At 38.1% G+C, this 27,054-nt stretch overlaps 2 protein-coding genes across 3 annotated transcripts; both read right to left on the bottom strand.

Moving 5' to 3' along the window:
• Positions 1-280: 280 nt before the first annotated feature.
• dixdc1b (DIX domain containing 1b) lies at positions 281-18,562 on the bottom strand. Its single transcript, XM_056731748.1, has 21 exons — positions 18,347-18,562; positions 15,395-15,524; positions 15,108-15,233; positions 14,778-15,030; positions 14,181-14,303; positions 7,176-7,264; positions 6,932-7,083; positions 5,189-5,278; positions 4,745-4,798; positions 4,000-4,050; positions 3,510-3,614; positions 3,351-3,404; positions 3,051-3,143; positions 2,876-2,947; positions 2,693-2,755; positions 2,426-2,587; positions 2,272-2,338; positions 1,994-2,102; positions 1,707-1,815; positions 1,491-1,570; positions 281-1,357 (listed from the first exon to the last, which is right to left on the bottom strand). Exons 1-21 carry the CDS (start codon positions 18,419-18,421, stop codon positions 1,351-1,353), a joined length of 2,064 nt encoding a protein of 687 aa, XP_056587726.1. The 5' UTR covers positions 18,422-18,562; the 3' UTR covers positions 281-1,350.
• Positions 18,563-22,255: 3,693 nt separating this feature from the next.
• zgc:171740 (uncharacterized protein LOC795694 homolog) lies at positions 22,256-25,676 on the bottom strand. Of its 2 annotated transcripts, none has more exons than XM_056731237.1 (6): positions 25,311-25,676; positions 24,562-24,737; positions 23,994-24,473; positions 23,629-23,839; positions 23,480-23,503; positions 22,256-23,375 (listed from the first exon to the last, which is right to left on the bottom strand). In XM_056731237.1, the coding sequence occupies exons 3-6, from the start codon at positions 24,420-24,422 to the stop codon at positions 23,173-23,175; spliced, it is 867 nt and encodes a 288-aa protein (XP_056587215.1). In that variant the 5' UTR covers positions 24,423-24,473; positions 24,562-24,737; positions 25,311-25,676; the 3' UTR covers positions 22,256-23,172. The 2 variants fall into 2 exon arrangements, with proteins under 2 accessions (XP_056587215.1, XP_056587216.1); XM_056731238.1 differs by having other exon boundaries at positions 25,408-25,676.
• Positions 25,677-27,054: the final 1,378 nt, after the last annotated feature.

The raw sequence follows: 27,054 nt of genomic DNA, 5'->3' as shown, positions 1-27,054 counted from the left end.
TTGTTAATTTGAGAGTATAGGCTAATCGTTAAACAAATAAGCAATTAATAACCAGTATAAAGAAGAAAATAAGACCTGGAGCTCTTGAGAAAACATGTATGGCTGTTTGCATCACGGTGAACGCTCCTATATTACATATCACGTTTATTTTATGTATATATTAACAAAACATGTTATATATTAATAAATAATACAACGCATGATCCATTTATTAAAGTTAATATTCTGATGGGAATTAAAAAAGTACAGTATGATATAAAACAACAACATACTCGGTATATAAAGGGTAAACTATTTATTTGCAAACCAAATAACAATCCTCTTAAGGCTACCAGCAATACTTTTATAGCCACGTTGTTCCAGTTATTTAAGAGTCTCTATGATAAGCTTTTATGCCTTTCTGGCAGGTACAAAGGGGATATTCTTTGACTTTGAAATATTATCATATAATTCATAAGACATCATACAGTGAAGGCACTATGCCTGAAATATTTACATATTTACATAAATAGGAAATAAAACAAAAAATACAAAAGGCTAACCATGTTACCCCTCTCTGGTAGCATTGTGCAGGCACTCTCCTGTAAACTATAATAAAGTCAGATCAGTGCAACTAACAGCACATCTGAACAATAAAAAAGCTCACAATAACAATAAGCGCTTTTTGCAATTTAGTTACGTAGAATTTAACTAAACGCTGTTGACAAGTATTAAGACGCAGACTTTTATTTTAACAATGTTTCATCAAAAAACTTTCTTTTTCCTTAGTGGAAAAAAATCCAAGTTCTCTTTTAAAAAAAGAACTCAAGGAATGTGAACATCTTGTACTGAAGAAAAAACATAATCCATTCCATTCTTTAACCACATTCACACAATTAATTCACCGTTCTCTTTTCACAGCAAAATCAATTTAATTTTGGATAAATTTAATTAAAAAGTAGTCTGGCACTACCTACTTTTAAGTAGGTGAATTAAAATCGCCCTCTTATCACATTATCAACCAAAACACTGAAAGGTGACACAAAAACTTTCCTTAAGCATTTTCCGGGGAATAAATATGGCAAAATCTCTGATCTGAAATTCATCCTGTCTAGTTATATTTAAATAATACTGATCTATAGACAGGAATCTGGGTGAATGTTTGACACTGGTCCTGGTCTTCATTTGTGTCTTCTACGCAGATTCTTGCTACTCTTACCGTAGCTCATAAAGAACAACTGCAAGATTTTTAAGGGCAACGCTAGAGGACTACTCTCTGTAGATTTGAGATTACGAATGAATGTTGATCAATGATCCTTTTGGCACAGATTACAGTTTTCCGATAATCTTCAAAGATTCTTGCAGATTAATTTATGTCCTGTGGAGGAAAGAGAAGAGATGAGCTTTTGAGGAATTGATATGGACACACAAGCTCTACAGTATATTAAAGATTAATTTTAACAATGTTTAGTTCAGTTTTCTCTATGTCTCTATATGTGAACATGCTGTACCCTCTTTGTCCAAGGTCCTCCTCCACCCAGGCCACAATCTTTCCCTCCCAGCCAGGCACCACTGCACCATCATGAAACACCTAAAAGGAGCCTTTTTTATTACTCATTCCAGTCACATGACTTGTCTTTCAAACAATATACTTAACACTTTAAACCTCCTGTTTACACTGAGATACTTGAATAAAAAAACATCTTCTACGAAAATAACCTGCATACCTCTTCTTTGACAGTGCCAAACTCTGGATCCAGTGCTTTAAAATGGTATCTATATTTTCCTTCCCGATCTATGGCTGCCTTAAAATCTTGCAAGGTGACCTCCCCCAGCCTGCCAACACATGTTCATAAATATTCAAAAACATGAGACAATGCAAACTTCCACTGTACATACATACAACATCCTGATTTACAAAGTAGGGACCAATGATATTTAAGAAATCAGTTTTAATTTACTCATTATTTTTGCCATTAAGTTTAGCAATGCTAGTGGCACAGAGGCGACTGACCTCTTGGGAATGTTGATCATGAAGGGTGTGAGCGAGCGATCCGTAAAGTACAGAACTTTGGTGGTTGCTGAGGAGTTGAGTGAAGGATTGCTTTGAGAGTGAGCCATTTCTATAACAGAGCAGATGAACGCAATCCACTTCATCTATAAATAGTCATTTTACCTTATGTACTTGTAAAGTACACCAAATATACATGATGTCCACAATGGAAGCTAGCATGAACAATTGCAAGCATTAAGTTTAATACTCTCACTATTTAATTAAAAAGTAATGCTTACTTGACGTAGAAGGCCATGAATCTCTATCTGAGTGAGATGCTTTGTGTCCTGATGATTTGGTTCTACCCTACAAAGAAACAGACGGATGTGAGAACAAGAAATCCTGAAGCCTGTTGCGAACTGTAGAGAAATGATGATGATGATTTTCCCGTACCCTCCGTTCTGGTTTATGATGTGACTCTTGCTCATACAGGCGATCCATCAGGCTGGCCACACCCTGCTCTAGGGTGTCCAGGGTGTGATGCTGAGGGTCGTGACCTCCAAAGCTGTTCCTCAGACTACGCAGGGCATCCCTTACCAACTGCAGCTCCTCAGCCTACCCAAGACACAAGTAATAAACATATATTGCTTTTACCCACATAGAATACTGCCAAACAGTTCTTCTCCACAACTGAATCTTTGATGGAAAAGGTTTATGTACCTCACGAGTTTTTGATGTTGTGACTGGTGGGTGTAAGAAGCCATTATTTTGAGAGCTTGAGAGCTAAAACAGAAGACAGGACAGGTCTTTAGTTAAACAATTAAGGAAAAAACACAGAGATTCAATAAGGCGTGAAACCAAACAGCTGTGAGGAGACCCGTCTAATAACTATAACCATCTTACCTCCTGGGCCTCATGGCTCATTAACTCTTTGAGAATGTTGTCCTTGTGCTCCAGTTCCCTCTGCAGGGAAGCCTGAGAGACAATTCTCATTAACAAAGAATGATCAACAATAAAATGCAACAGTTTATGTTTCAGCTAAGCCAACACATTCACAGCTCAGTGTTTGATGTTGTACCTGCTGGTTACTGGTGTCGGTAAGTTTACGCTGCGTATCATCCAGTTTCATCTGTTGCTGCAGTAGAAGCCGATCTTTCTGACCCAGTTCTTTCTGTATACCAGAAGACGATGATATAAAATACATTAAATAATAACATTTGGGAAAAAACATGCATGTTGTTTATGCTGTAAAATATGACCTGGGTGATTTTTCACTTCATCGCAACATTTTTAGCCTCATGCCTAAGAATGGTTAAATTTGTTTCAGTGATAAACAATGTAGTTAAATTGCACAAGGGCAGATTCCTGCTACACGTGCCTTATATTCACTGAGAATTCTGGTCCTCTCCTCCAGCTTCTTCTGTAGCTCAGCCTGTGAAAAATACACATTGTGGTTAATAAAAGTCTGGTCATACATGAAGGGAATTCAATCAATATGCAAAATGAACACAAAAATTTGTCACGTCCACAATCTCACATTCTGTCCAACCAGCTCATCTTTAGACATGCTGGTGCGCAGGAGCTCCTGCTTGAGCTGCAGAACGGAGGACTCTTGCACCGCCATTCGCTGCTGAAGAGCATCCTGTCGACATGGGTCACAGTTAATCACTCAAACTCTACATAAAGAGATAGTACACCCCAAAATAACAATTCTTTCATCATTTACTCAACGTCATGTAATTTTAAACCTGTATGACTTATTTTGCAGATTTTGTTCAAACACCATGGGAACCCATTGAATTTTATTGTATGGACATAAAACCACTAATACATTTCTCCAAGTATCTTCTTTTGTGTTCCATAGAGTCATATACAGGTTTCAATGACATAAGGCTATAAATGATGACTGAATATTTTTTTGGTTGAAGTATCAGTGAACTTTAAGAAATTGGAATCAATATTTTGTATTCTTTATTGTGTAAGTTTGAAGGTTTTTCGGGTGATGTTTGGAGATGAGAAAAACTCACTTTCACTCCCTGTAGGTTACGTGTCTCCTGTTTGCACCTCAACAGCTCCCTCTATGTGAAAATATAACAAAACACACATGAATTCTGGAGACCACACATCATAGATAGACTTAATTTCATATCAATTTTAAAGATTTCATAGATATCTAATCGATAGATGTTAAACATTTTTAATTCAACTAAGCTAAGATGGAATTGTACCTGGTAGTGTTTAAGGGTTAGTCCACCCAAAAATGAAAATGTTATCAATTAGTCACGTTCTTCTAATTTCAAAAATGTATGACTCTCTTTCTTCTGCAGGACACAAAGGAAGATGTTTTGAAGAATGTTGTTACCCGAACAGTGACATTACCCATACACTGGTCCCCATGCATTGGTTTATTGTCCATACAATAGAAGTGAATGGGTAATGACAGTTCAGTTACCAACTTTCTTCAAAATATCTTCTTTTGTGTCCTGCAGAAGTAAGTAATACAGATTAAAAACTACAAGAGGGTGGGTAAATAATGACAGAATTCATTCTTGGGTGAACTATCCCTTAAATTCTCACGGTATGTGCTATTATTGGCAGCATCAATATTTCTGAGTTGCATAACAGCTCGACTATTAAACTAATTGCAAACCACATAAAGTGTTGAACACTAGCAATGTATGTCACGCTTACAAATACCATTAGACTGTACATCTATCTCTCCATTTGTTAAAGCAGTAAAGACAAATACTAATGGCATTAAATATCTCCCACCTTCAGATCTTGACTCTCCTCCATGCTCTGGTCCAGACGACTCCGTATTACAACCTACAGCACAACAATAGATAATTTTTGCTGCTTACGAATCAAACGACATAAACTACAGGACAAACATCAAACTAAACCTACTGAAAGTCTTTATTTAAAACAGGGAATAACATCGAAAAGAAAGACACTGCAGGAGAAAAGAGTACTTCAGGAGAGAGGCAGGGAAACGGATACCTGCGTCTCTCTCGTAAACAAAGCAAAGTTCACAGTGAGAGAAACCTGATCTATAATGACAGAGTAAAGTGAGAGAGAAAAAGAAAAGGGAGAGAGATGGGAGGTGGGAGGGGCTTAGGAAGTCACATATTATCAAGAGGCAGGGAAAAGTTTACAGGATATGAAAGAAAAGAGGCCGTTTCAGGGTAAAAACACTGTTGAGGACAAGATACACACCAACTGCTGCTCTGCATGTTCAACTTCGTCACCCAAACAGAGCGAAACCTCCTGTTCATCTTCAGGCAATGAACCATGGAGAAGAATAGCCTGTAAAACACAAATGACACCTGTTATCATTCATCACCTCCTGAATCAACAAACACAAGCTCTTTACATCAATTCTCCTTTACCTGTTCTGTTTCACAATTCAGATTTTGGGCATGACATAAGTAAGTCAATCAAAACCCAATTTTTCCGATTTTCAGCCACCTGTTGTGAGGCACTGCTATAGAGCTCTGGAGGTTGACGCCATGCAAACTGAAATCGGCCATTTTGGCAGGCTATCAGTAGAGTGCAAACTGTAGCATTGGTATTTACAGTGGTCAAACACTAATTTAAAACCAGGCAGTATAGACTTTACAAATCGTACTATTTTAACATTATGGACAGCTGCTGGTGGGGAAACCAAAGGGCAATCATATTACTAAGGATCCTGAATCCCAGATAGACAATTAAACGGTTAACTGCAATAACACATGCTAGCCAACACGTCACCGCTATATCTTACTCTCTGTCATTATGCTGCCAAATCCCTAACAAGACACATGAGAGCAGCACTCGCCTAGTCCAGCTGTGCAATCCTAGTGGGCTCCTAAAACAACCACATCGTGTCTGACCACCACCCATGGCTTAAATGGAAGGTCATTTCGTTTTTTGGGAATGTTTAACTTGCAAGATCAGTGGCAGATTGCAAATTTGAATACCCATTACACAATTCACATACATTTTTACCACTCCAGGCTTTTGAAGAGTCTCCAGTGTACAACTATGAAAAGTTGATGAGGTGCTTGTAGATATTAGGATCCTGCAGGCCAAGAATTGTATCTGTTTATTTAGTGATACACATTAAAATCATCCCGGTAGCATTATAGGGATCTGTTATCTTTAAAGGCTCATATGGCGCTAATACGTGTTTTTCTGTGTCTTTGGTGTTGCCCATGCATGTATTAGACACGTAAAATTGCTAAAATTAAAGAGTCGGAACAAAAGATGCATTCTATCTAAAGTGAATGCTCACTCAGAGCTGACTGAAACACCATGTGTAACCAAACCCCCACAAATCTACTTCAGTTAGTGGTATGTGTTGACTAAGACCGCCCAAATGTATATGCAAGTAAGGTTGGCGTACCTGTCAGTACAATTGCTTTGGGACCTGATGTTCCAAATATGATAAAAGCTGTTACATATCCATCAACATGCTTGCAGCATTCAACCAATCACTAAGCACTGGTTAACTGGCCAATCATAGCACACTTCGCTTTTCAGAGCGATGAGCTTTGTAAATAATCCGCGCATAGGCGGGGCAAAAAGGAGATACAAACATGTAAGGTATTAGGAAAATACAGCGTTTTTGAACCTTAAATTGCGCACATCACATCTCAAACAAACAATAATATTTGCTTTAGCCCTGTCACATCACTCCTTTTGAATTAAAGTGCGCAATGAACTCTGTTGCCTTGAAACTCATGCTGCCGCCATACATTTCATATTCGCTCCCGTCTTTCCTTGCCGGCCAGGATGGCGGTGTAAACAGAAAAGGTCACGTGACTGCCGGAGCTCTACGGAGCATACAGACTCCAATAGCAATACCCCTCATGTGATCATCTGTGCTCAGAACAATCCCATAAGGAATCATAAATCTGTGTCTTACTCATTAATAAAAAACAAGATTAGTAAATAACATACTGTAGAATACCGTACCTGTAGACTGGACACCATTTTCCGTGCCTCCTGCATCTCCCTCTCCAGCTGCTCCTGTTGCTCACACAGTTTGTATTCCCAGTTACATCCCCCTGCCAGACCATCATGCCCCTGGACAACAGCCTGGTCACACAGGGCCGATTTCACTGTTTCTTTTAATTTTGAGGAGAAAGATTATGACTGCATCACTTGTAAGGAAATAATCAGGTTTCTTATAATTGATGGATTAGTAATGGATCAATACCTGACTTATTGTTGTTTTCACAGCCGTTATTCACTTCTGACAGACTGATGGAGTCTTTGGGTGTGTGTGTAGGGCTTGGTGAACTTAGGCTATAGAGACAAACAAAGAGATACAGTTGCTAACACCTTACTTTTCCATGCAACTAATTTCGGTACAACTTTTCTTACAAAAGTGAGTTATACTAATAACAGTATGGACAATAATAAACCATGCAAATCATTTGTAATAAGCACATGAACAGATGCCTAAAATAATTGTTTATCAGAGGGTTTCTCAGAAAGACACAGTCATTTAAAAATAAACGGTCCTGAAGCAAAAGGCAAAATTGCCTTTTCCAAACAGTTGCCATAGAGACCCACCTCGCAATTATGATCGGCCAAGTCAGTCTGGATCTGTGTTCTGTTTGATCTAACAGACTATCAATAATGCGCCGTAAATCTGTTATAAAGGCATAAACTGTCATGCATGTAATCTGTAACACCTTCAATATATGCTATATGACAGTTATCAGTGTCAACCACATGTTCCTAAATATTCACTTTAAATGAAAATATGCATTTGCAAAAATGCTATATTAAGTTAACTTCATCACTGATGCGTTCTTATTTTACTTAAGAGTGATGGTTGACCCAAAAATAAAAATTCTGTTTAAAGGTGAATAAATGATAACACAATTGTTTTTTATTTATTTATTTACTGCAAAACTGTTGTTTATTACAATACCCGTTTAGTTTGAAAGTGTGAGATGAGTTGTGAGATGTCCATTAGCTTATTTAATGTTCAGTTTTCTAGACAAATAAGAGTAGTGGACAAGTGAAGGTTTGATCAAAACAATGACTTTTAGGCCCTGGAGCAAAAAAAATCCCATGATGGGTCATCCAAGTGCAAAACGGTCTAGAACAGTCTGTGACTTACCCCATCAACAACTCTTATCCTCAAAGCTATGTCACAAGGCTAAACTGACTGGAGCATTTAACCTTCAGATCAAACGCATTGTTAAAGAGATAGTTCACACAAAAATGAAAATTCTGTCATCATTTACTCACGCTCTTGTCATGTCAAACATGTATGAGTTTCCTTTTTCCGCAGAACACAAAAAAATATTTTTTAAAAAATGTAGTTGACCGAACAGCGATGGCAGCCATTCACTTGCATTAGTTTTGTGTCCATACAATAGAAGTCAATGGCTGCCACTCCTGATCGGTTATCAACATTCTTCAAAATATCTTCTTTTGTGTGCTGAAAAAAAGTCATACAGATTTCAAATGACAAAAGAGTGAATGAATGATGACAGAATTTTCATTTTGGGGTAAACTATACCTTTAAGATGCTCTCATAATCAAAACTGGATGCATCTTCTTTATGGCGTATTTATATTCTCATTCTCTTCTCATTGGTTCCATTCACAGTTACAATCAAGCAAGTTGACATTTCAAGCAACGCCCGCAGCAAGTGCAGTGCACCCCGCCTGAGTGACCTTTGGAAAACTCATGTTTATTTTCAGATGGAGGAAACCGTGTGATTAATTCCTGGGGTTCCCCAGGATCCAGATATCATGCTGTGCAACTGGTTTGGATTGACCTGCGCAGCATTTTATTACAACAAACATGTTGATCTTTGCAGACCTCCAGATATTTTAGAGCTCTGCAAATTATACTGTTTGATGAATAATGCGTGAAGACAAAAGACTCAGGCTGATCTATTTTTTCTCTTTAACAAAGCAACAATACTGCTTCTCCAGAGATACAAAGCGGTTGTTGTTTTTTGTTTTGCGTGTGTGTTGTGCTGGCTCTCATTGTTCTAATCCGAGCTTCGGAGCACAGAGACCATGAAAGAGACGACCCGTCACACTCCACATTACTCTCTTTGTTTCATTTTTCTCACGTTGTGGGGAGGGGAAAGAGGGGACTGTTTTCTTTCAATACCAAATCCAGACCCCCAACCTCCTAGTGACCCAAACATCTACACAATCTCAGAAACTTTTTTTTGTTTGTCTTCTGTGATGTGCTTGCTTTAAGATGTGCATCACAATAAACAGCGAAATAAAGTCAACTGAAACTCATGTCATCTGGAACAGGTCTATGACTATTTATTAGTAACTTTACACAGATTTTTGTATAGATGTTTTTTCTCCACAATCTAAAAGGGTTGCAAACCACTTTGTGAAGGAATCCTTTAATATTCAATAATAAATTAAAAAATGTCAACTGAACACACCTATAAAGTATGGAGGAAACAATTACTTATATTAAAACTGTTTGGGACACTATCTATTCTAAGCCCATGCTAGTACTAACTAGACAAATGGATGTGAAAAATCACAGATTCAGTGTATGGGTGCCCAGAGGACACATAAAGCATGAGAAGACATTGCACAACCAAGGCTTTTTCGAATGGCTTTGAAGTTCACAATTTCAGCAATTGTGTGGCTGAAACATTCTTTATTCAAGGCCAAGATGGGTAGAAATCAGCTATGGAATGATTGACAGCTAGAGAATGACTGACACTGGAGAGAAATCAAAGTGAAACCACAAAGCGTTATTCTAGTCATATGTAAATCTTTGATCCATAATAGCTGTTCTCTCAGTATCAAACACTAGCCCACGCTGAGACACTTCCTATTCAAACTCCAGTTCTTACCATTCTTTCTGGAAGGCAAAACAACTGAGCAGGAAAAAAATCTATTTTTCATAAGCTGATACAACCCTCACTGGTTGAATTTTTCATTATATAACCAACTCATATGCAGAGACAATACAAGCAATAATGGTGTGGTCTATTTCATAGGATCTTTAGATTCCCAACAGGAAACCTGATAATCTCTTTAGCTGCTCGCTGCCTCCCAAAACACTTTCTGTCCTAAGAAATATTACTAGATCTAAGTTTTTCTCAATTCTCTTACATCCAGATATGAGATTTCAAGCCACACACATACCAAACCACAAAAATGACCAAAATATGTTTCATTGCAAAATAAACATGCTCTGCCTTTTCATTTTCTCACGAGATGAGTCAGTCTGATGGGAATCTGGATGATCCTCATGAGGGGCTTAAAGTCATCTGATAAAAACACAGGAAGCTCATTACAGCATATTTACACAAATTCCATCAGTGTTTGGGCATGTACGTAGGCTTGTGTTATTTACAGAAAAAGTTTAACAAAGTGCAGGATGAGGGTTTTAGATTAATTTCACATTTGGGAGGGTAAACTGCCATATTCTGTACTTTTGTAATGCACAGTCAGAAGTAAAAAAAACTTATGAAACACATTACACCTTAACCTACCAATGGGAAAATTCTTCCATAATGTTGAGCCAAACCAAACCATATATGACATTATGAGGAAATGCTGTGTCGTACACCAATGACAGCTTATAATGACAGAAAAGCTGATCAATATGCTGTCTTAAAGCGATAGTGCAGGAGGTGTTGACATCTAGAAGACGGTCAAACTAAATGATTCTTGTATGAGCTACACCAGAAAAGTATGCGAGTCAAATTCTCTACAGCAGTGACACCTGTCACTCACAAACCCCACATGCTCTTCGTAATGTCCTTGCGTCTAGTCAAAAGCAAAAACTGGTCTAAAAGGAACAGTTCACCCCAAAATGTCTTCATTTACGCACCCTCAAGTTAATCCAAATCTGTATAAATCTCTATGTTCTGATGAACACAGAGAAAGATATTTGGAAGAATGTTTGTAACCAAACAGTTCTTGGCCACCATAATTTTTACTTTTGAGTGAACTGTCACTTTAAACAGAACAGTCAAGCTAACGTTGTTTCAGCATCTCATTTGTTGTCACACTAACAATGATTAAATCATTGGAGTTCAACTCAGTCAGATGACACAACGTTGTGACTGTTTTATATCACTGCAAGAGTAAACACCCCTTTACTGAACAGTCTAAGCTCAGATAAAGGTCAGTGACTGAAATTTATTTGCACAAACTTGTTTTACAAAGCTTGTTTTAAAGCTGCAACACTTGACTCCTGCAAGCTGGAACCTCAAAGTACAAATCACTTTTAAAAGCTTTCGGTAATGATTTGAGTTAAGGAGACATTTTTGAATAATGTGTTAAGTGATTTCTGTTTATTTTAACAAAATTAATTTAATATTTCCGCTTTAACAGAAAAGGACATAACAGCTTGCAATAACACACATGCTTACCAACTCTACAACTGCTTCATTTGACAACATAAATGCAAGGATAAACTAATAATTCTTACCATTTAAATTGTTTAGCTCCCATTTTGGCACTGAGTCTCTACCCCTCTGCACCCCGTTTATTCATCCACAGAACAAGAAATCTTGGAATCATCCTCCTTCTTCCAAACTTCTTTAGAGTCCAGACCCAGAACAGTAAACACAGAGAGTAAACTGTCTACACGTTTACTAATGAGCTCCTCTTTATCTCACAGTTGTATCTTTTGTGTCACAAAACCATGTTTGGAGCCGCTGGTAGTACAGATCCTGCTTAAAGCCTCCTGGTGTGTTTGATCTGTTCTTCAGATGCTGTCCATATGGAAATCCTGTTTTCAACCCTCCACAGTGACAGGAGAGAGACACACAACTACAACCGAAGCAGCTGCATCCTGCCGGTCTCCCCTCTCTCGCGCTCTCTCTCTCACAGTTTGGACTAATTCTTCTTCTTTTCAGTATAACACTACAGACTACTCCTTTCCATAAAGCTCTCCATCACGAGAGCCGAGTCTTCCTCTCTAACTCTTGCTGGCCCTTTTTCTGTGCGGAGATGTCAGACATGGTCCGGCCTTCCTCTGTTTACCCTCCCCCTGTTCTCTTTACCCCTCCCTCTGTTTCTTCTTCACTCTCTTTTTCTCTCTGCCTCTTACACCATCTGTTAGGAGCAGTATTTTCACGGAGGGGGGCTGGTATAGGGAATGATTTGTAGATGGGTAAAGACTCAACAAGTTTACACATTCCTGCTCTGCTTGCTACAGATCAGCCTGCATGTCTCACTGGACCCAATATTCAGACTAGAGCTGTGAGTAGAGCTGTGCAAAAATATTCACGATATGTATCGATAGATCCAGCTCTACTATCGATACAGTTATTAAAATCAAGTTTAAACGTCATATACAGTACATACAGTACAGCCATTTGCTCAAGTAAGTGAGCAAGGCGCTCAAGCTTCCAGAGCCGACGCGTGGGTGCGCTTTGATTTGAATGATGCATGTTTTGAGCATGCATTAAACTGGTTCATTGTGATGCTCGATGTGGAGCAAAGGCCAGTTTGTTTTCCCTAATCGAAGGACAATGAGGATGTTGCTGCAGGCTACACAAGACTATAAAGTTATAAGGTCAACTATACTCGTTATTAGTTGTCAAACAATAAATGTGAGTAATTAAATATTCCATCTCCTAACATGCAGTCCAAAGAATGGACAAACTGACATTAACACAAACTGAAGAGCAGACAAAAAAACTTGCAGAAAAAACAATAGAGCTCTTCCCAAATCACAATTGAAAATGTAATGGATTTAATAGTTATCATGGAAATTTTATTAGTTTTAATTGAAACTATAATGGTGCATACTGGTATATGATGGATTCTATTGGTGGGAGGTAAAAACATACCCCGGGTGGTCCACAACAAGTTGTATTTTCAGCTTATTTATTTTAAAAGTATTGCAACCTATTGTAATTATGTATCGTATCAAAATATATTTTATATATATAAAAGAGCTTTCCTGTTGCTCAGTGGTTAGAGCTTGCCGCTAGCAACGCTATGGTCATGAGTCCGATCCCAGGGATTGCACATAAAAAAACTATGTATAGCATAATGCAATGTAAGTCGCTTTGGATGAAAGCATCTGCCAAATACGTAAATGTAAATGTAATATTGTTTTGTGACTTATCTATCGTGACATGCACCGTATCGCAAGGCCCTACACTGCCCTAATTCAGACATAACTTTACTTTCTCAACAGCCAGAGTTTTTTAATAGAGGTTAATCAGCCAAACAGACGGTAAACTACCCGGCATTGGTCAAATGGTTAATCGACATTGCTATTCCACTACTCTGGATCAATTAATTTTATACATATAATTTTTATATACGTATAGTTTTTATTTAATTTGATATATTATCTTAGTTACTTCATAACTACTGAGAATGAATATCATTTGGCCTACAGGTCAGTTAGCAGTCAGGATCAGTCACGATCTGAGCAGTCAAATGACTGCAATCCATGTCATTGACCTGAAAATTGTAATGTCCTATACTGAACCTATAGTCATTTCTTGCGTAACACCCCTGTGCAAAATGCCCATGTAATTTTTTTCGCATATCTTGATGGTATCTAAAGTGATCTGGATACAACTTAAGACCAGTAACTGAGTCTATGAGATGTTCTCACGTATGTACTTAAATCAAAGCAGCACAGCCACATAAAAGCACACAAATTATAGCAAACGCTTCATTCCAGAACCAAAAAAACCTCCTCGTGACAGCATCCTTTGTGATCTCTCATAAAAGCAGTGGCAAAGTTGTTGATTTCATTTATGAGTTTTAGGATGCTGGGAAGCTCATTGGTTTCAGGGTATGTTTTTCAAAATGGAAGATTGTTTCAGATGATTGTAAGAACATCAGCTGTTTGAAATCAGATTGAACTATTGCTCTATGACAGCACAATAAAATGTTTCAAAATCCAAACATCTAGTGTCAATACAAAGACAAAGAAAGCCTGAACAGAAATGGACATGACTTATATGACAACAATGTATTATCAACCCACAAGCTGATATCTCATTCTCTACTGCTAGCTTTATTTTCATTTATCATCTGATGATGACAAATTGCTTTTGCTGGATCCTAAATTTCTAATATAACAAAGCTCATCTACGTACATCACATGTAAGTCAATTAATATCCCAGCAAAATATCCATACACTCACAGTACACAATTAAATGTTTCACAAGGCAGCCTAGTTACACCGAATAGTACAGTTGCTTTAAAATGTATAGCGATATCCAGTGTTTACCCGGCGGAGGTTCCCGCTTCTGTGTCCTCCTCAAATGTCCCTCGCTGTCCTTCATACTGTTGGACCAACGCTCGGACGCTCAAGCAGGGGTTCTCCATGTCCTCATCTGCACTGTAGCCACGACTAAGAGAATACATACAGAGTGGCGTTAAATCGATATGGTATTGATCTCATAATTTTTTACCTAAAATCATACTTGGAATATATTAAGAAACAACAATTTTGAAAGCTATGATCAGAGCACATTAGAGCTTGACAATAGACTTGACATAAACTGGGGGTGAAACACTAGTAAGATCATGCTTGTCCATATGCTGCCTTTAAACCGAGCTGCAATAACCACAGATAGCAGCAAGAGGGCGATGTTTTTATGTGTCAGAGAAAGCTAATGGATCCTATTAAAGTGAGAAGTGCAGGGACCTGGTTGTTTTAATCAAGTTATGAAGACTTCTCAAGCTACAGAGCTCTAAACTAAGCTACCAGCACAGGAAACTGTGTTCCCAAGGGTTATTTGAAATTACAGTGGAAAGCATCTGGATGGAAACATCAAGTGAACAGATCAGACGGAGAGAAACAATAGAACGAGGCTTTTTCTACCTGCTCCATTCCTGTCGTAGGTGAAAGACTGAGCGACCTGGGCGAGAAGCATCCTGTCTGGCAGCCGCCAGTGCTGCTGCGGCATTCTGGGCCATGGCCATGGTAGAATGAGGTCTGTGATTGGCCGATGAGCCAGTGGAACTTCTGCTTAAACCAGCTACAGCTCTGTGATTGGCCGATGAGGAGGGTTTAAAATGTGCAGCCAGAGCGAGGATGAGCCTCATAGCGGATTTGAGGTTCCCCTCCACGATGTCTTTGAGAACAAAGAGAAAATCTTAAATAAGTCGGTTTATCAGCTTAACTGTAAGAGCCTGCTGTGATATATCTCACCCTTGGCAGAAGTCTGTGGCATTCGGATTCGTTTGGATGAAACAAACAGCAAAACCTTCTCCACGTTCTGTTTCTTTTCCTGGTCGTTCTGTGGCACATAATGAATGCCATCCAGCAGCTCACCGGCTTGCAAAATATATATCACACATCTTAATCATGCAGCAAATGGAATATAGCACTAAAACTGCTTGTGTGCCAGAAATAATAATCAAGCTGTTTATATTAAGCATTACCACACAGTTTAGCTCTTTACATGAAAACAAGCAAGGAACATTGAGTATCCTTACCCACAATCTCAATGAGGTGTGCGAGGACGACGCCATCTCTTAGATCCTGTCGTAGGTCGCTCACAGGTGTCAGACCTTGCTTCTTCCTCAGCTGGGTATTAACCCAAGACACATATCCAGCGAGTTGTTGCTAAAAAGGCAATATTTTTATGTAAGTGAGCGCAATTTTTACAAAACCTGTAATACTATTATTAGAATAGAGCGTTTTAAAGGTGCTGTGTGTAATTCTTTGGACGATCAATTGACAGAAATGCAATGTAATACAAATAACTATGTCTTCAGAGGTGAATAAAGACCTTCACAATGAAGAGTTTTTTTTTTTTTATCTTAGAATGAGCTATTTCTATCTACGTACACAGCAGGTCCCCTTAATTCACCATGCTGTTTCTACAGTAGCCCTAAACGGACAAACTGCTCTGCAGAACACGTTTCGTAAATACATGATCTCCTTCAGAAAAGAAGCGAAAACATGACATCGTCAGTATTGTGTTAGGTGCCGAAAGGGAGGGGTGGAGTGACCCATTGGTTGCAAGATGAAGCTAGATGATGCTAAATGTCATAGACTGGACCTTTAAGCAAAGACACTGGATATAAACAACACAGACGTGCTAGTCTGAAAGCAAAAATGGAGTATTCGTATTATACAGATTATTATACATATTACCCATATCCTATTACTTTAGATAAAGTCCATACAGATCCGCTAATCTAAAAAAGATGCCTTGCTTGTTCAATAACAGAGGTTCAATTCAAAGGCCCCAAAACGTAAATTGGTTTAGAAGTCAGTTAAATTCTTCCATTTGTTAGTTGAAATATGTACTTATCCTCAGGCTAACCTTGGAAGACACAAGAATAAAATCACAAGACTCAATTGAGTCAGTCTGCTATTATGAAGCCATAACTTAAAGCATTATTACTGGTCATGTTACTCGGCTTCTTAGCATTCGCTTTTCAAACAATGTATGATTCAGGGACAGTTGGGTCAAAAGACTTACTGTGATGTTATTGAAACTAATTAATCTCTTTTTGTTGAACACAAAAGAAGAAATTTCGAGAAATGTTTCAGGGGGTTGTGTCCATACAATAGAAGTCAATGGTGTACATTGTTGTTGCTTACCAACGTTTTTTGAAAAAATCTTCTTTAGTGTTCTGTATAAGACAGAACGTCATGCATGTCTGGAACGACATAAATGATGAAACAACTTTTATTTTGAGGTAAACTGTCCCTTTACGTTTGGGCAGTTACACTGTATAAGACGCTCTCAGTTGATAAGTGCTGACGGTCCTTTATTTCATAGGTTACACAGGGTGTTTCTGCGCTGATGCCCACTGGAATACCCGACGTCAGAAGAACTTTATGCCTCAGTGCAGAAGATGCACCTGTTTTGACAGGGCGAGTCCCTTCCTATTCACCCTCGCCGGTCGCCATCACTCGGGTTCAATGGCATGGATTAGTCCGACCCGCACTTTCCCTGCTTTGTCACAAAAGAACAGCTTAACACCCCACGCTCACGCTTCCACTCCAGCAGATAAATGTAGGAACACATACAGACTGCAGCGAGGGCAGGCGCAGTTCCACCCCCTGGCAAATGTGCTGCACGCTGAACAAAATGTTTTTTAAGGCTCAAAAATGTCAAGCGGCTGGGGGAAAGGAACAGCTTTATCTTTTTATGAACTAAACATATTACTGAAATTGACCCCATGTTTTTCTGCACTCCTGGTGCAATGCATTACCAATTGAGCTACAGTAACAACAAAAGAAGCACAACAGAATCTGTATGTTTTTCACAATTTCCCGACATGCACCAACTGTGCAATTTATTGGTTTTCCTCAAGGTGGACTTTCTAACACAATGCAGCTCTGTCTACAGAATATCTCACTTCAATCTAACAGTGTCCCAGGGTGACAGACGTCCTAGTGAGAATAGCCAACACACAGAAAGTGTTCAGCACGGATGCACTGTCAGATGCTGACCAAGCTGTAAAATTGTTAGAGCAACAGCCCCATGCAGTCAGCTGTATAAATGAGCTGTCTGTTCCCACGGCAACCCTACAGACAGACATCTCCATCACTGGAGCTTACTGTGTTCTTATCTTGCTCTAGGTGAACCTGAAATATCTGTAGGGGAAGTAGAGAATAAGACAGCCGGGGTTTGTAACAAAAAAATCCATAATGCCCTGAGAACAGCACTTGATTGTTCAAGTGTTATGGCCAGAGGGTAAGCAGATGTAGAAGCACTCAGTCTTACTCAGTCGTAGGTAGATCTGATATCGCTAGGCAATGTCAGGCGCACGTGGTTACAGAAATGACATAATATGCTTTAAACCTCCTCCAACACCTACTGTAACAAGTATTCTTTATGGGAGTAAAAGCACTTTCAATCTCATTTTGGTGACGCTAACTGAATGCAAGTAATTGTTTCTTAAAGAAAAGATTTCACGTTATTCCAATGAACATACAAAATCAAATTTTGCACAGAGTTGCCATTTCTCATTACGTATATTAGAGAAAACAGCAGAATATAAGTACAGCATAATTTATAGAACTATAAAAAAGATTTATTGTATTGTAAGGAATGTAATAATTGTTTTAAAAACGGCATTGAGTAAGAACCTCGCTTTTCCAGTTGGTTACATAGCCTACTACAAATTATTTTTTTCCCAAGTGAAAACTGATGTGCTTTGAAAACTGGTCCAAACTGTAAGAAATTCTGACAATTAAAAAACAAACGTATACGTTAAATAAACTATTATATGCATGCAGAATGGTTTCAACATAACACCGCGGTCACGCGCGGTTCATGCGTAAAACGTGTAATAAGTTTCCCTTCTAACTGAACTTTCTGAACTTTACAAAGCAAGCGTGAGTGACTGATATCACAAAGGATGAAATAAACAGACGTGTAAACGGACATAAGGTCCATAGACCCGCTCAGTTTCTTGCTTCAGTACCTCATTCGGACCCTCCTGTAGCACGTCAACGAGACTTCCTTTAGATAGGGATGCGATCATTTTCTGACTTCTCATCAAGGTGAGAGGAGAAACGTTAACGTCGTCAATCAGCGATAGCTTTTAACCGCATAACGTAACGGAGGTAAACAAAGGAAACTACAGAAAACACCCCAGCCAAGGCGATGGCCATATGTGCCAACCCGTTAGCCTGCTAGACGTGAAACAGGATACTAGGTGGACTCGGATGGAGAGACGTTCTGCGCATGCGCTTGCGGCAGCTGCTCCGCCGTCGTTATGGCGACGCCTCAGCTACCTTAAGTGCATTACTGCTACTGTTTCCAAGCGATGTAATGTACCTGCTTTCGTTCTGCAATGTAAGTGTGAGACATTGTGGTGCACGTTGATTATATAACTTGAAGTAAAACGTTTGGACTTAAAAGCTTTGTCTGTGTATTCTAGACTGGACATCACACACCAATCTAAAGTCAAATGATGTGAAATCTGAAATGTTTCATGCAGTCTATTGCTTCAGTGAGTTAGTTCAGCCCCATTAGACCACATCCTTCCTGCCAGCCTCACTTCCTGACTGCGTAGGCCTTTACAGTAAACAATATCTTTAGATATGGATTTTTGCTAATATTTAAAAACAATAACTTTAGAAAATCATGAACACGATTGAATAAGTACACAATACTTCATCTGTTGACATGCTTGTTTCTGCAGTGTTTGAAACGTCAATACATGTTTCGAAAGATCGAAGCCCGTCACATCCTCATAGTCGAGTTCATTACCGGTATGATATTGTGTAACACTATGAGGTGAATTGCAGCTGAATTACACTAACATCTGAATGAAACTTTGAAAATCAAAGGCAATTGACTCTAATGCTGTCCAATGCAAAGCTATGACCAATTCACAATACAAAAGAACATCACTTTAATAATTCCACTTTTATACCTTAAAAAAATTAATCATAGGCATTTGCAGTCTGGTTATTATTGTTAATTTTTGTCGTTGTATAAATAATTAAAACTGTATGTCTCCCTCTCCTGTAAGAAGTGAAGTTAAACATGATTTGATGAAAATATCAATTCATAATAGTTCATCTGTTATTCTAACTTTTTTCAAAACTCAATCAAAGCAGACTAGCCCATATGGATTATCTCAAATAATTTTGCAATTTAAAGGACTTTGATGTGACTTAAAATAAAGAAACAAGTTTACATTTTTGTAGAACCCTTGTTCAATGGCGCATACGGTAAGATCTCTATATCCCACCCAGCCTAGCCTCAGATTAAAAAAAAATACTACATTAAACACTGCAAGCACAAATTATTCACAATAATTCAAGTTTATACCATTTCAAGTGATGTCCTGGTAGAAACAAATACATATGTTTTATAGGAAACCAAACAAAAATCAACCCATATTGGTTCAAACATCTTCTAGTGTTGTAGTTATATTCTGATTGCTGTTAATCTCAATGGCACACATTTAACATGCAAATACAGAATGTATTTATTATTTGTGCCCATAGAGATATATGTTTGGCTGTTAATGTCGGCATACTGTAAAAACACACAATGGGAAAATGACACACTCCAGTACTTCTAGGGTTTAAAAGATGACTTACAGGTTTCTCCACGGATGGGGAATGCAGCATCTTGCCGGTCTGCAAAGTGACAAAGGGAACTTTTCATTGTTCCGAACATTCAATCCCACAAACAGAGCCTAACTTGTAAACAATGATGGATTACAGCCAATACATTGCAAATGCACTTGTTTTCTATAAACATTTATGTTATGCACTTACACGTTAATAACTTTTGGATTGTTTTAAATATGGCAAAGACAAGCGAAGTGGTTAAAGCTTTCACAGTTAGCGTTAGCATGAATAATATTTTTTGTTAATAAAAAATCAAGCAAGTCTGTAACCTACCATGTGTTTCTCTCGCCTTCTTGGTGATATCATTAGCAATTTTGACAATTGACCCTAATTTGAATGTAAATATCCAATGTCCCGATTAGAAAGTAAATCTCAGCAGCAGACTGGTGAAGTCACACCAGCGCACCCCCAGTTACTATGGTAACCAGAAACAGTGGCACATGCGCGGTACATTTTAAACAAGTCCTACTAACTTGCATTACACGGACTACAAATGATATAAAACTAAAAAATATATAATTTTCCCTTACTTGAAATGTTGCCACTTCATTTATTTGTACGTCCTGTTTTTTTATGATTAGCAGATTAATGTCTCCCTCTGCTGTAAAACGACCAAACTGCAGTATGCGGTACATGGAGATTAAAAGAAAAATAATAGATTTATGACATATATAAATAAAAAAGGCAATTATTTAGATGTTGAACGTTTGTTTATTGATACAAAAACAAATATTTGACAAGAACAACGGTATATTGTAACAAAATTTAAAAATATATATTTTTTTCCGTAATTATAAACCTTATCAGCATCCAATGAAGTCTTTTACATTAATACAGTATTTAGCACATCAGGCCCACTGCATATCATATTAAAGACAATGTTGGCAATTTGACATGCTTTATGATAGATGTTTATCACATCCAAAACAGTGTTAATAGTTGATTGGATAGTATTCATAAAAAAATCTGTCTAAAAAATCTAAACAAAAACAATAAACTAAACAACAATAAAAAGACACATAAATGTTAATACAGAATAAAGCGTCTCAAAGAAAATTCATTCAACCATTTCTAAGCACCTTTAATAGTTCAGTATTTCTTAGCTCATGCATGCAGAGCTCATATTTTTTACTCATATTCTTTTTCATAAATGTGTCTATACACATTCGATATGTTAGAGCTAACTGAGCATTTTTCTTTGACTTTGCAATTTCTCAGGGCTGCATTCAATGTAGATGCATATGCAAGAACTCATAACCCTTTAGCTTCCAATAATCTTCTAAGTTACATAGCACATTGTTAACAACAGTTAAATAGAGCTTCAGATAGTAATTTTCACAAAATGTAATTTCATATTTAAATCTTCAAATCGCACAACCTACTGATATTTTAAGTCCACACTTACAATCACATTTGGGCATCTTTATTATCTATAACAGTAAAACAACAAATTACTTGGACTTCTGATAATATAATCAACAAGTAAATTTTATACAGCGTGTTTATTTATTTGCCTGTTTTTTTGTCGCCTAGCTATTAATGCACAAAATGAAAGCTCCAAGCACAGCGTTTGTGTATAGGCATTAGACATTAACAAGATATGTCCTGGAGGCAACAGCATTTTTCCCGATACCTGACTGTGCATCCTTGGCTTTGAACACATTGTAGTATACAATGGAAAGATAAGGAAAATGGAAAGACCATGCTGGGTTTGAGGGACTAAATGATTTATAATATCGAAAGAAAACTGAAAAGTTAACTGTGTTATCATTATTTAGTAGATCAAACAGATAAATGTACTAGCAAACACAAACCTATAAAATATATATTATATACAGCTTGCATATCCTAGCAATCAACTGCAATAATGTTGTAAAATCAAAACGGAAGCTTTAGCCAAATGAAGTTCTTCTTGCTAGCATTGGCACACAGTCAAGATGTCTCCATTATGAATGCTAATGTTGTATTTTATAAAACGACTAGACAGCTGTCTAGATGTCCTTTACATTCGGCTCAAGAAATCAAGAAATCAGGAATATGCATTAGTTTTCACAGGCCTTCTCCAAGAGGTGGATGAAGATTCAAACGAAACATTCCTATGTAACCACAATTTATATGATACATTCATAAATGTGAATCATTTATATTGAATATTTCAGATATTGTACCTTTAGAAATGTAATAAAGATCCAAGAAATCTGGATTTATAGAAACAAATGATAGATATGATTGACATCTATCGCTCTTGTGAAACTTTTTATTAAATGAAGACACTTAATCATACAACAGTAACTGTAGGCAGTAATGAGCACCTTTGAAACACTAACCAGTTAGTATTATTAGCAATACTAAAAACAGTGGAGGAACTTGAGGAATGTACTAATCCATGTCTTTTTGTCATTTGAAAGCAGCTGATTCTGCCAAATATTATTTGCCAAGTCTCAAGAGCAACGTGTGAGACAAAGAGTGGGACAATCTGTGATAGAGTGTGTAAAATTAGTCTAAAATTAGCACCTACTCACTTGAAAAAAGTTCAAACACTGCTGTGTAACATTTAAGTGTTATATCATTGCAATCACATCAAACCAGTGATTTAAAAGCAGTTAAGGGCAAAGTGATCTATTGTAAAGACTAACACATAAATAAAAAACATAACACTCGGTACTTTAAATAAAATATAAAGTGAACCATCTTACCCTGTTTTCAAATCCCAGAAATGTCTAGTTCTTAAAGCCTAGTGTTTTCTGCCGCCTCAAATATTGTTAATTATAAAGATATTTTGAGTTTGTAGGTGTAATAAAATTAAGTGGTCTTTATACATTTATATTTAAACTCATTTATACAACCTTCCTTTAAACCTTGTTTGATTCTGTTATGATTTATATAGTGTAAGTGTAGTTAATGAAATTGTAGAAGAATGGCTAGAATGGCACTTATGAAAAATGATGCCTCAATAATAACTTAAAGTGCAACTTATCAGCCACTTGGTAAAGGTTAAGAAAAACAGCAACTGAAGCTGTACCAAAAACAGACAAAACAGTTCAAATTAAATCATGTTGACATTAATGATGCGACAAATAAGAACAACATCAAAGTATGTGTGTAAACACTGACAGAGTTAAAAAATAAAAAATTAAAGCCGTCAGTTTGTACTCAAACTTCATGATCTAAAGACATGCACGGCTCGAACCACGTACTGTCGGCAGATGGGACACTCATTCATGCGGTTCCCACACTTGCTGCATGTGACCATGTGTCCACACTCAAGCAGTACGCAGTCAATGGGAAAGTCCATGCAGATCTTACACAGATTGTCCTCCTGGCCGCTGGGCTCAGCTGGGTCAGCTTCCTCAGCTTCCTCAGCTAAAGGAACAATAACAGATTTTATGCAAATGAATTTTATATTAGGAAATTTGATTTAGTAGTAAAAGAGCAAAATAGCATTAATCATATCAAAAGGAATTTACCTTCTTTTTTGTTTGTTTTTGAAACTGAAAGTAAAAAAATTGAATCGTAAGAATGTTTATGGAATTTAAAATGATACGAATCAGCCACCTTTTTATAAGTAGAACCACTAAAGCACACGATCACGAGGTGATCCAACAGACAGACGTACCCAGGTTGTGAAGGTCTTTCTGATCATTAAAGAGGTGAGTGACCTTCTCCATCAGTTCCCATTTCTCACAGCAGCCCTGGTAGTTCACAAAGTTGCGAGCCAGGATCTCCTTTAGCTGCCGCACGCTGAGGCCTTCAATGTCCTCCACGCTGCTCAGGTCTGACAGGGAGGCTCTTCTGCTGTGCACCAGTGTTTCCTCACTGTCTGTGGACTGGTTGAACCATAGATAAAATAGTCAATAAGTAAAAACCATGCAAACGTTTTGCATGTAAAATAAGTTAGGACTATTATTTGTTGCAAAAGTTTTCAGTCTAAAATGGCGATGCTTTAAAAGCATGAGATTTAGACATTTAAGGCCCACATACCTCTTCCTCATCCTCCCCCTCTTCCTCCTCCTCTTCTTCCTCTCCCTCTTCTTCTTCCTCTCCCTCTTCTTCTTCCTCTTCTTCCTCCTCCTCCTCCTCCTCTCCCGTTTCTTCTTCTTCTTCTTCCTCCTCCTCCTCCTCCTCCTCCTCCTCCTCTTCTTCTTCCCCATCCTCCTCCTCTTGAAGAGGATGAGGTGGCAAAGCGACTACACCCGGCTGTGAACGAGACTCGGCACCGCCCCTGGGAATCTGTTGAGCCAGCACCAGCTCCACCAGCTCCTCCTTTTCTCGACACATCTGCGTAGGGATCTCGTGCAGGTGGAGGTAGTCCCGGAGGTCCTTTACCTTCAGTCGCATCAATTCCGCACGCTCAAAAAACGTGCAATGGAGCCGCTGACAGGCGTGACACATCAGCGGCCCCAGATCCATCTGCACGGAGCAGTGGCTGCAGAAAGCATTTTTGCAGTCCACGCAGACATGCTATGAACATAACAGAGTTATGTGAACATTGAAATAAACTCAGCAAAATAGTCTGATATTACATTGGTGTAAATGAAAGCTGATTTACCGTTCTAACTGGGTCAAACTGGCCTCCACAAGCCTTGCACAAGTGTTCGGGTGGTGCTGGAAGGGGGCTGGACCCCGACGTTGTGTAGGCCTGGTGCCATGAGCTGCCGTTTTCTTCCACGGTGGCGGTGATGTCCACACAGAGCAAATTATAACATTAGGTCTGCGCAGCCCATCCTGTCAATACAACACATGTGTTAGAGATGGGATTTATGACCATTTATATTATTGTGAGATTCCCATATTTACGTGAATGTCTATTTACTATTAATTGATATTTACTAACTGGCACATTTTTATTTGATACTGTAACGTTGATCGTTTTTGTGTTTAGCATAATCTAATTCCAGATTTATTGAGCACAGCTGACACAACTGTATGACCAAAGCATGATACAACTACAAATAATGTAATATATATGTATCTTTACCCTCATGTCCTATTAAGCAATGCAGTTTATTTACTAAGCATTCCTGCGCTATAGCACTCTATACGTTTAAGAGATATAGTTCTCAAAACCACGTGAGCTGTCACCTAACCAGCCTTTCTGGTCATCATAGGCGCGCACTATGTTGCACGCGCCTAGTGCGCAAAAATGCTATAAGCGCTTGTGATGTATTGCACAAAGTACTCCACGCGTTTATAAAGCCCACACATGCTCTCTAGATAGGCATCTCCTTATACGTTGACATACAGCTATTGACTCAATCTTGCAGCACACAATTAGGATAACTGAATTTGAGATCTTACCAAAGCATCCGTCGCAACGTCGTTCTACAACAGCCATAACATATTTATTTTATCGGAAAAGCATAAACGGTCAAATACTACACTGACAAGTACTCACTGTATATATAGCTCCGCAATTTTCTCCACTAACGCAAAGAGTTATGACGTCTGACTCTGGCGTGAAATCACGCGAGATTTGGTATCGCCGGCGCTGCGTTGTTGCTCGAAGGGATACATACACGCCCGGAAGTGGTGCAAAATCTCGCCATATAATTACAATTAATTGCATTAACTAACGCCTTCACCTTCCCCAAAACTAATCCTAACCTTACAATAATAACAAAATATGATTTCAACTGTTTTCAGCGTGACAAAAATGATGCGGTATTGACCCCGTCGCTGACCCATATAAGGATTCGTACTTCTTCTCTTGTGGTTTAGTGGATGGATAAATTAAATTCATACTGCCATCAACTGGGCGGATGGGACAAGATTGTCCATAATTCCTATTACGTCGTAATTTTGTGTTTCGCTATATAGAGATTGCATTTTTGTTTCATAATTTGCATTATTTAACATGGAGGACTTCTGTAGAGCTTTATTACCAAGTGTGCACCCCAGGAATTTGCTATGGTGTTGGAAGCATCTAGTACACATTCAACAAAATGACAAGACAAATTATAATGGAGATAAAGACAATGTAAAAAAAATATAAAAAAGATGCATATATATGAAATACTATTGTGCAGAATGGGAATAATATAAGAGACATTGCAACCTGTTTTTCGCATTTTGTCTATAAGTGTTTTTCACTTGTTTGTGATATAAGTCAATATATTTACAGAATAAGCTGAACAGACATGTGTTCTTGTGTAGTGGTCTACTGGAGAAAAGATTTTTCGTGTGCACACCAGCAGAGTGCGCTGTTTACCGCTAAGACTAGAAGCTGCACTATTTGACTTCATTCATGTGCCGAAATCGAGCTGTTAAGTGCAGTCAGATGTTGGCTTGCTGGATGTAATTAACCCATTGGATTTACCTAGTTAGATGAGTGGATCAGCAGTGAAGACGCCCTCAGCCATTCTCTTTGAGCTCTGCTGCCCGCTAATCACGTTAACGTTACCTACTGTGCAAATCCTATCTGAGGCGCCGGTTGGGTGAAACAGGGGGATTGTTTCAGACACATAGAGCTTAACAGAAGTTACGACATGAGTTTAAGTGGAATGCATCTGTCGTTAACTTAAACATAATTAAGTTAAAGTAAAAGGGAATTAAAAAATGTTTGTTTCACAACCGTTGATCAGCTCTGATGTAATCATCTTTCCAAAAACTGCCATTTACATAAAAGATGTACATCAAGTTAAGGCAGAACACAGATGTAACAAAACATGTAGAAAAAATGGAGCTCATTCGGCTTCAAAATAACAGCACAGGCTTGTCTTCTAATAAGTGTGTTTTACATGACATTATTCACAGCAGGGCAGTGTTGGCCTGCTCACCGGGAGACTGCATTCATTCATTCATTTATTTATTTAATTAGAAATTAGATATTATTTATTAGAATGATCTTACTCGTTGTATAAATACCATGCACTGTGCTGTGTTTTAACTTTTCTGTTTTTCCTGTTTGCCCCTGTAAAGCTGCTTTGAAACAATACACATTGTGAAAAGCAATATATAAATAAACTTGAATTGAATTGACTCTACCGTTGCATTTTGAAGGGAAAACCACCAACAGACATTAATATGCAGAAAAACACAACGA

Source organism: Triplophysa dalaica, chromosome 19 (assembly GCF_015846415.1).
Source record: "Triplophysa dalaica isolate WHDGS20190420 chromosome 19, ASM1584641v1, whole genome shotgun sequence".
In the NCBI taxonomy this organism is placed as follows: domain Eukaryota; kingdom Metazoa; phylum Chordata; class Actinopteri; order Cypriniformes; family Nemacheilidae; genus Triplophysa; species Triplophysa dalaica.
The sequence above is the reverse complement of the archived record's forward strand: the minus strand, read 5'-3'. Positions and strand labels throughout refer to the sequence as shown.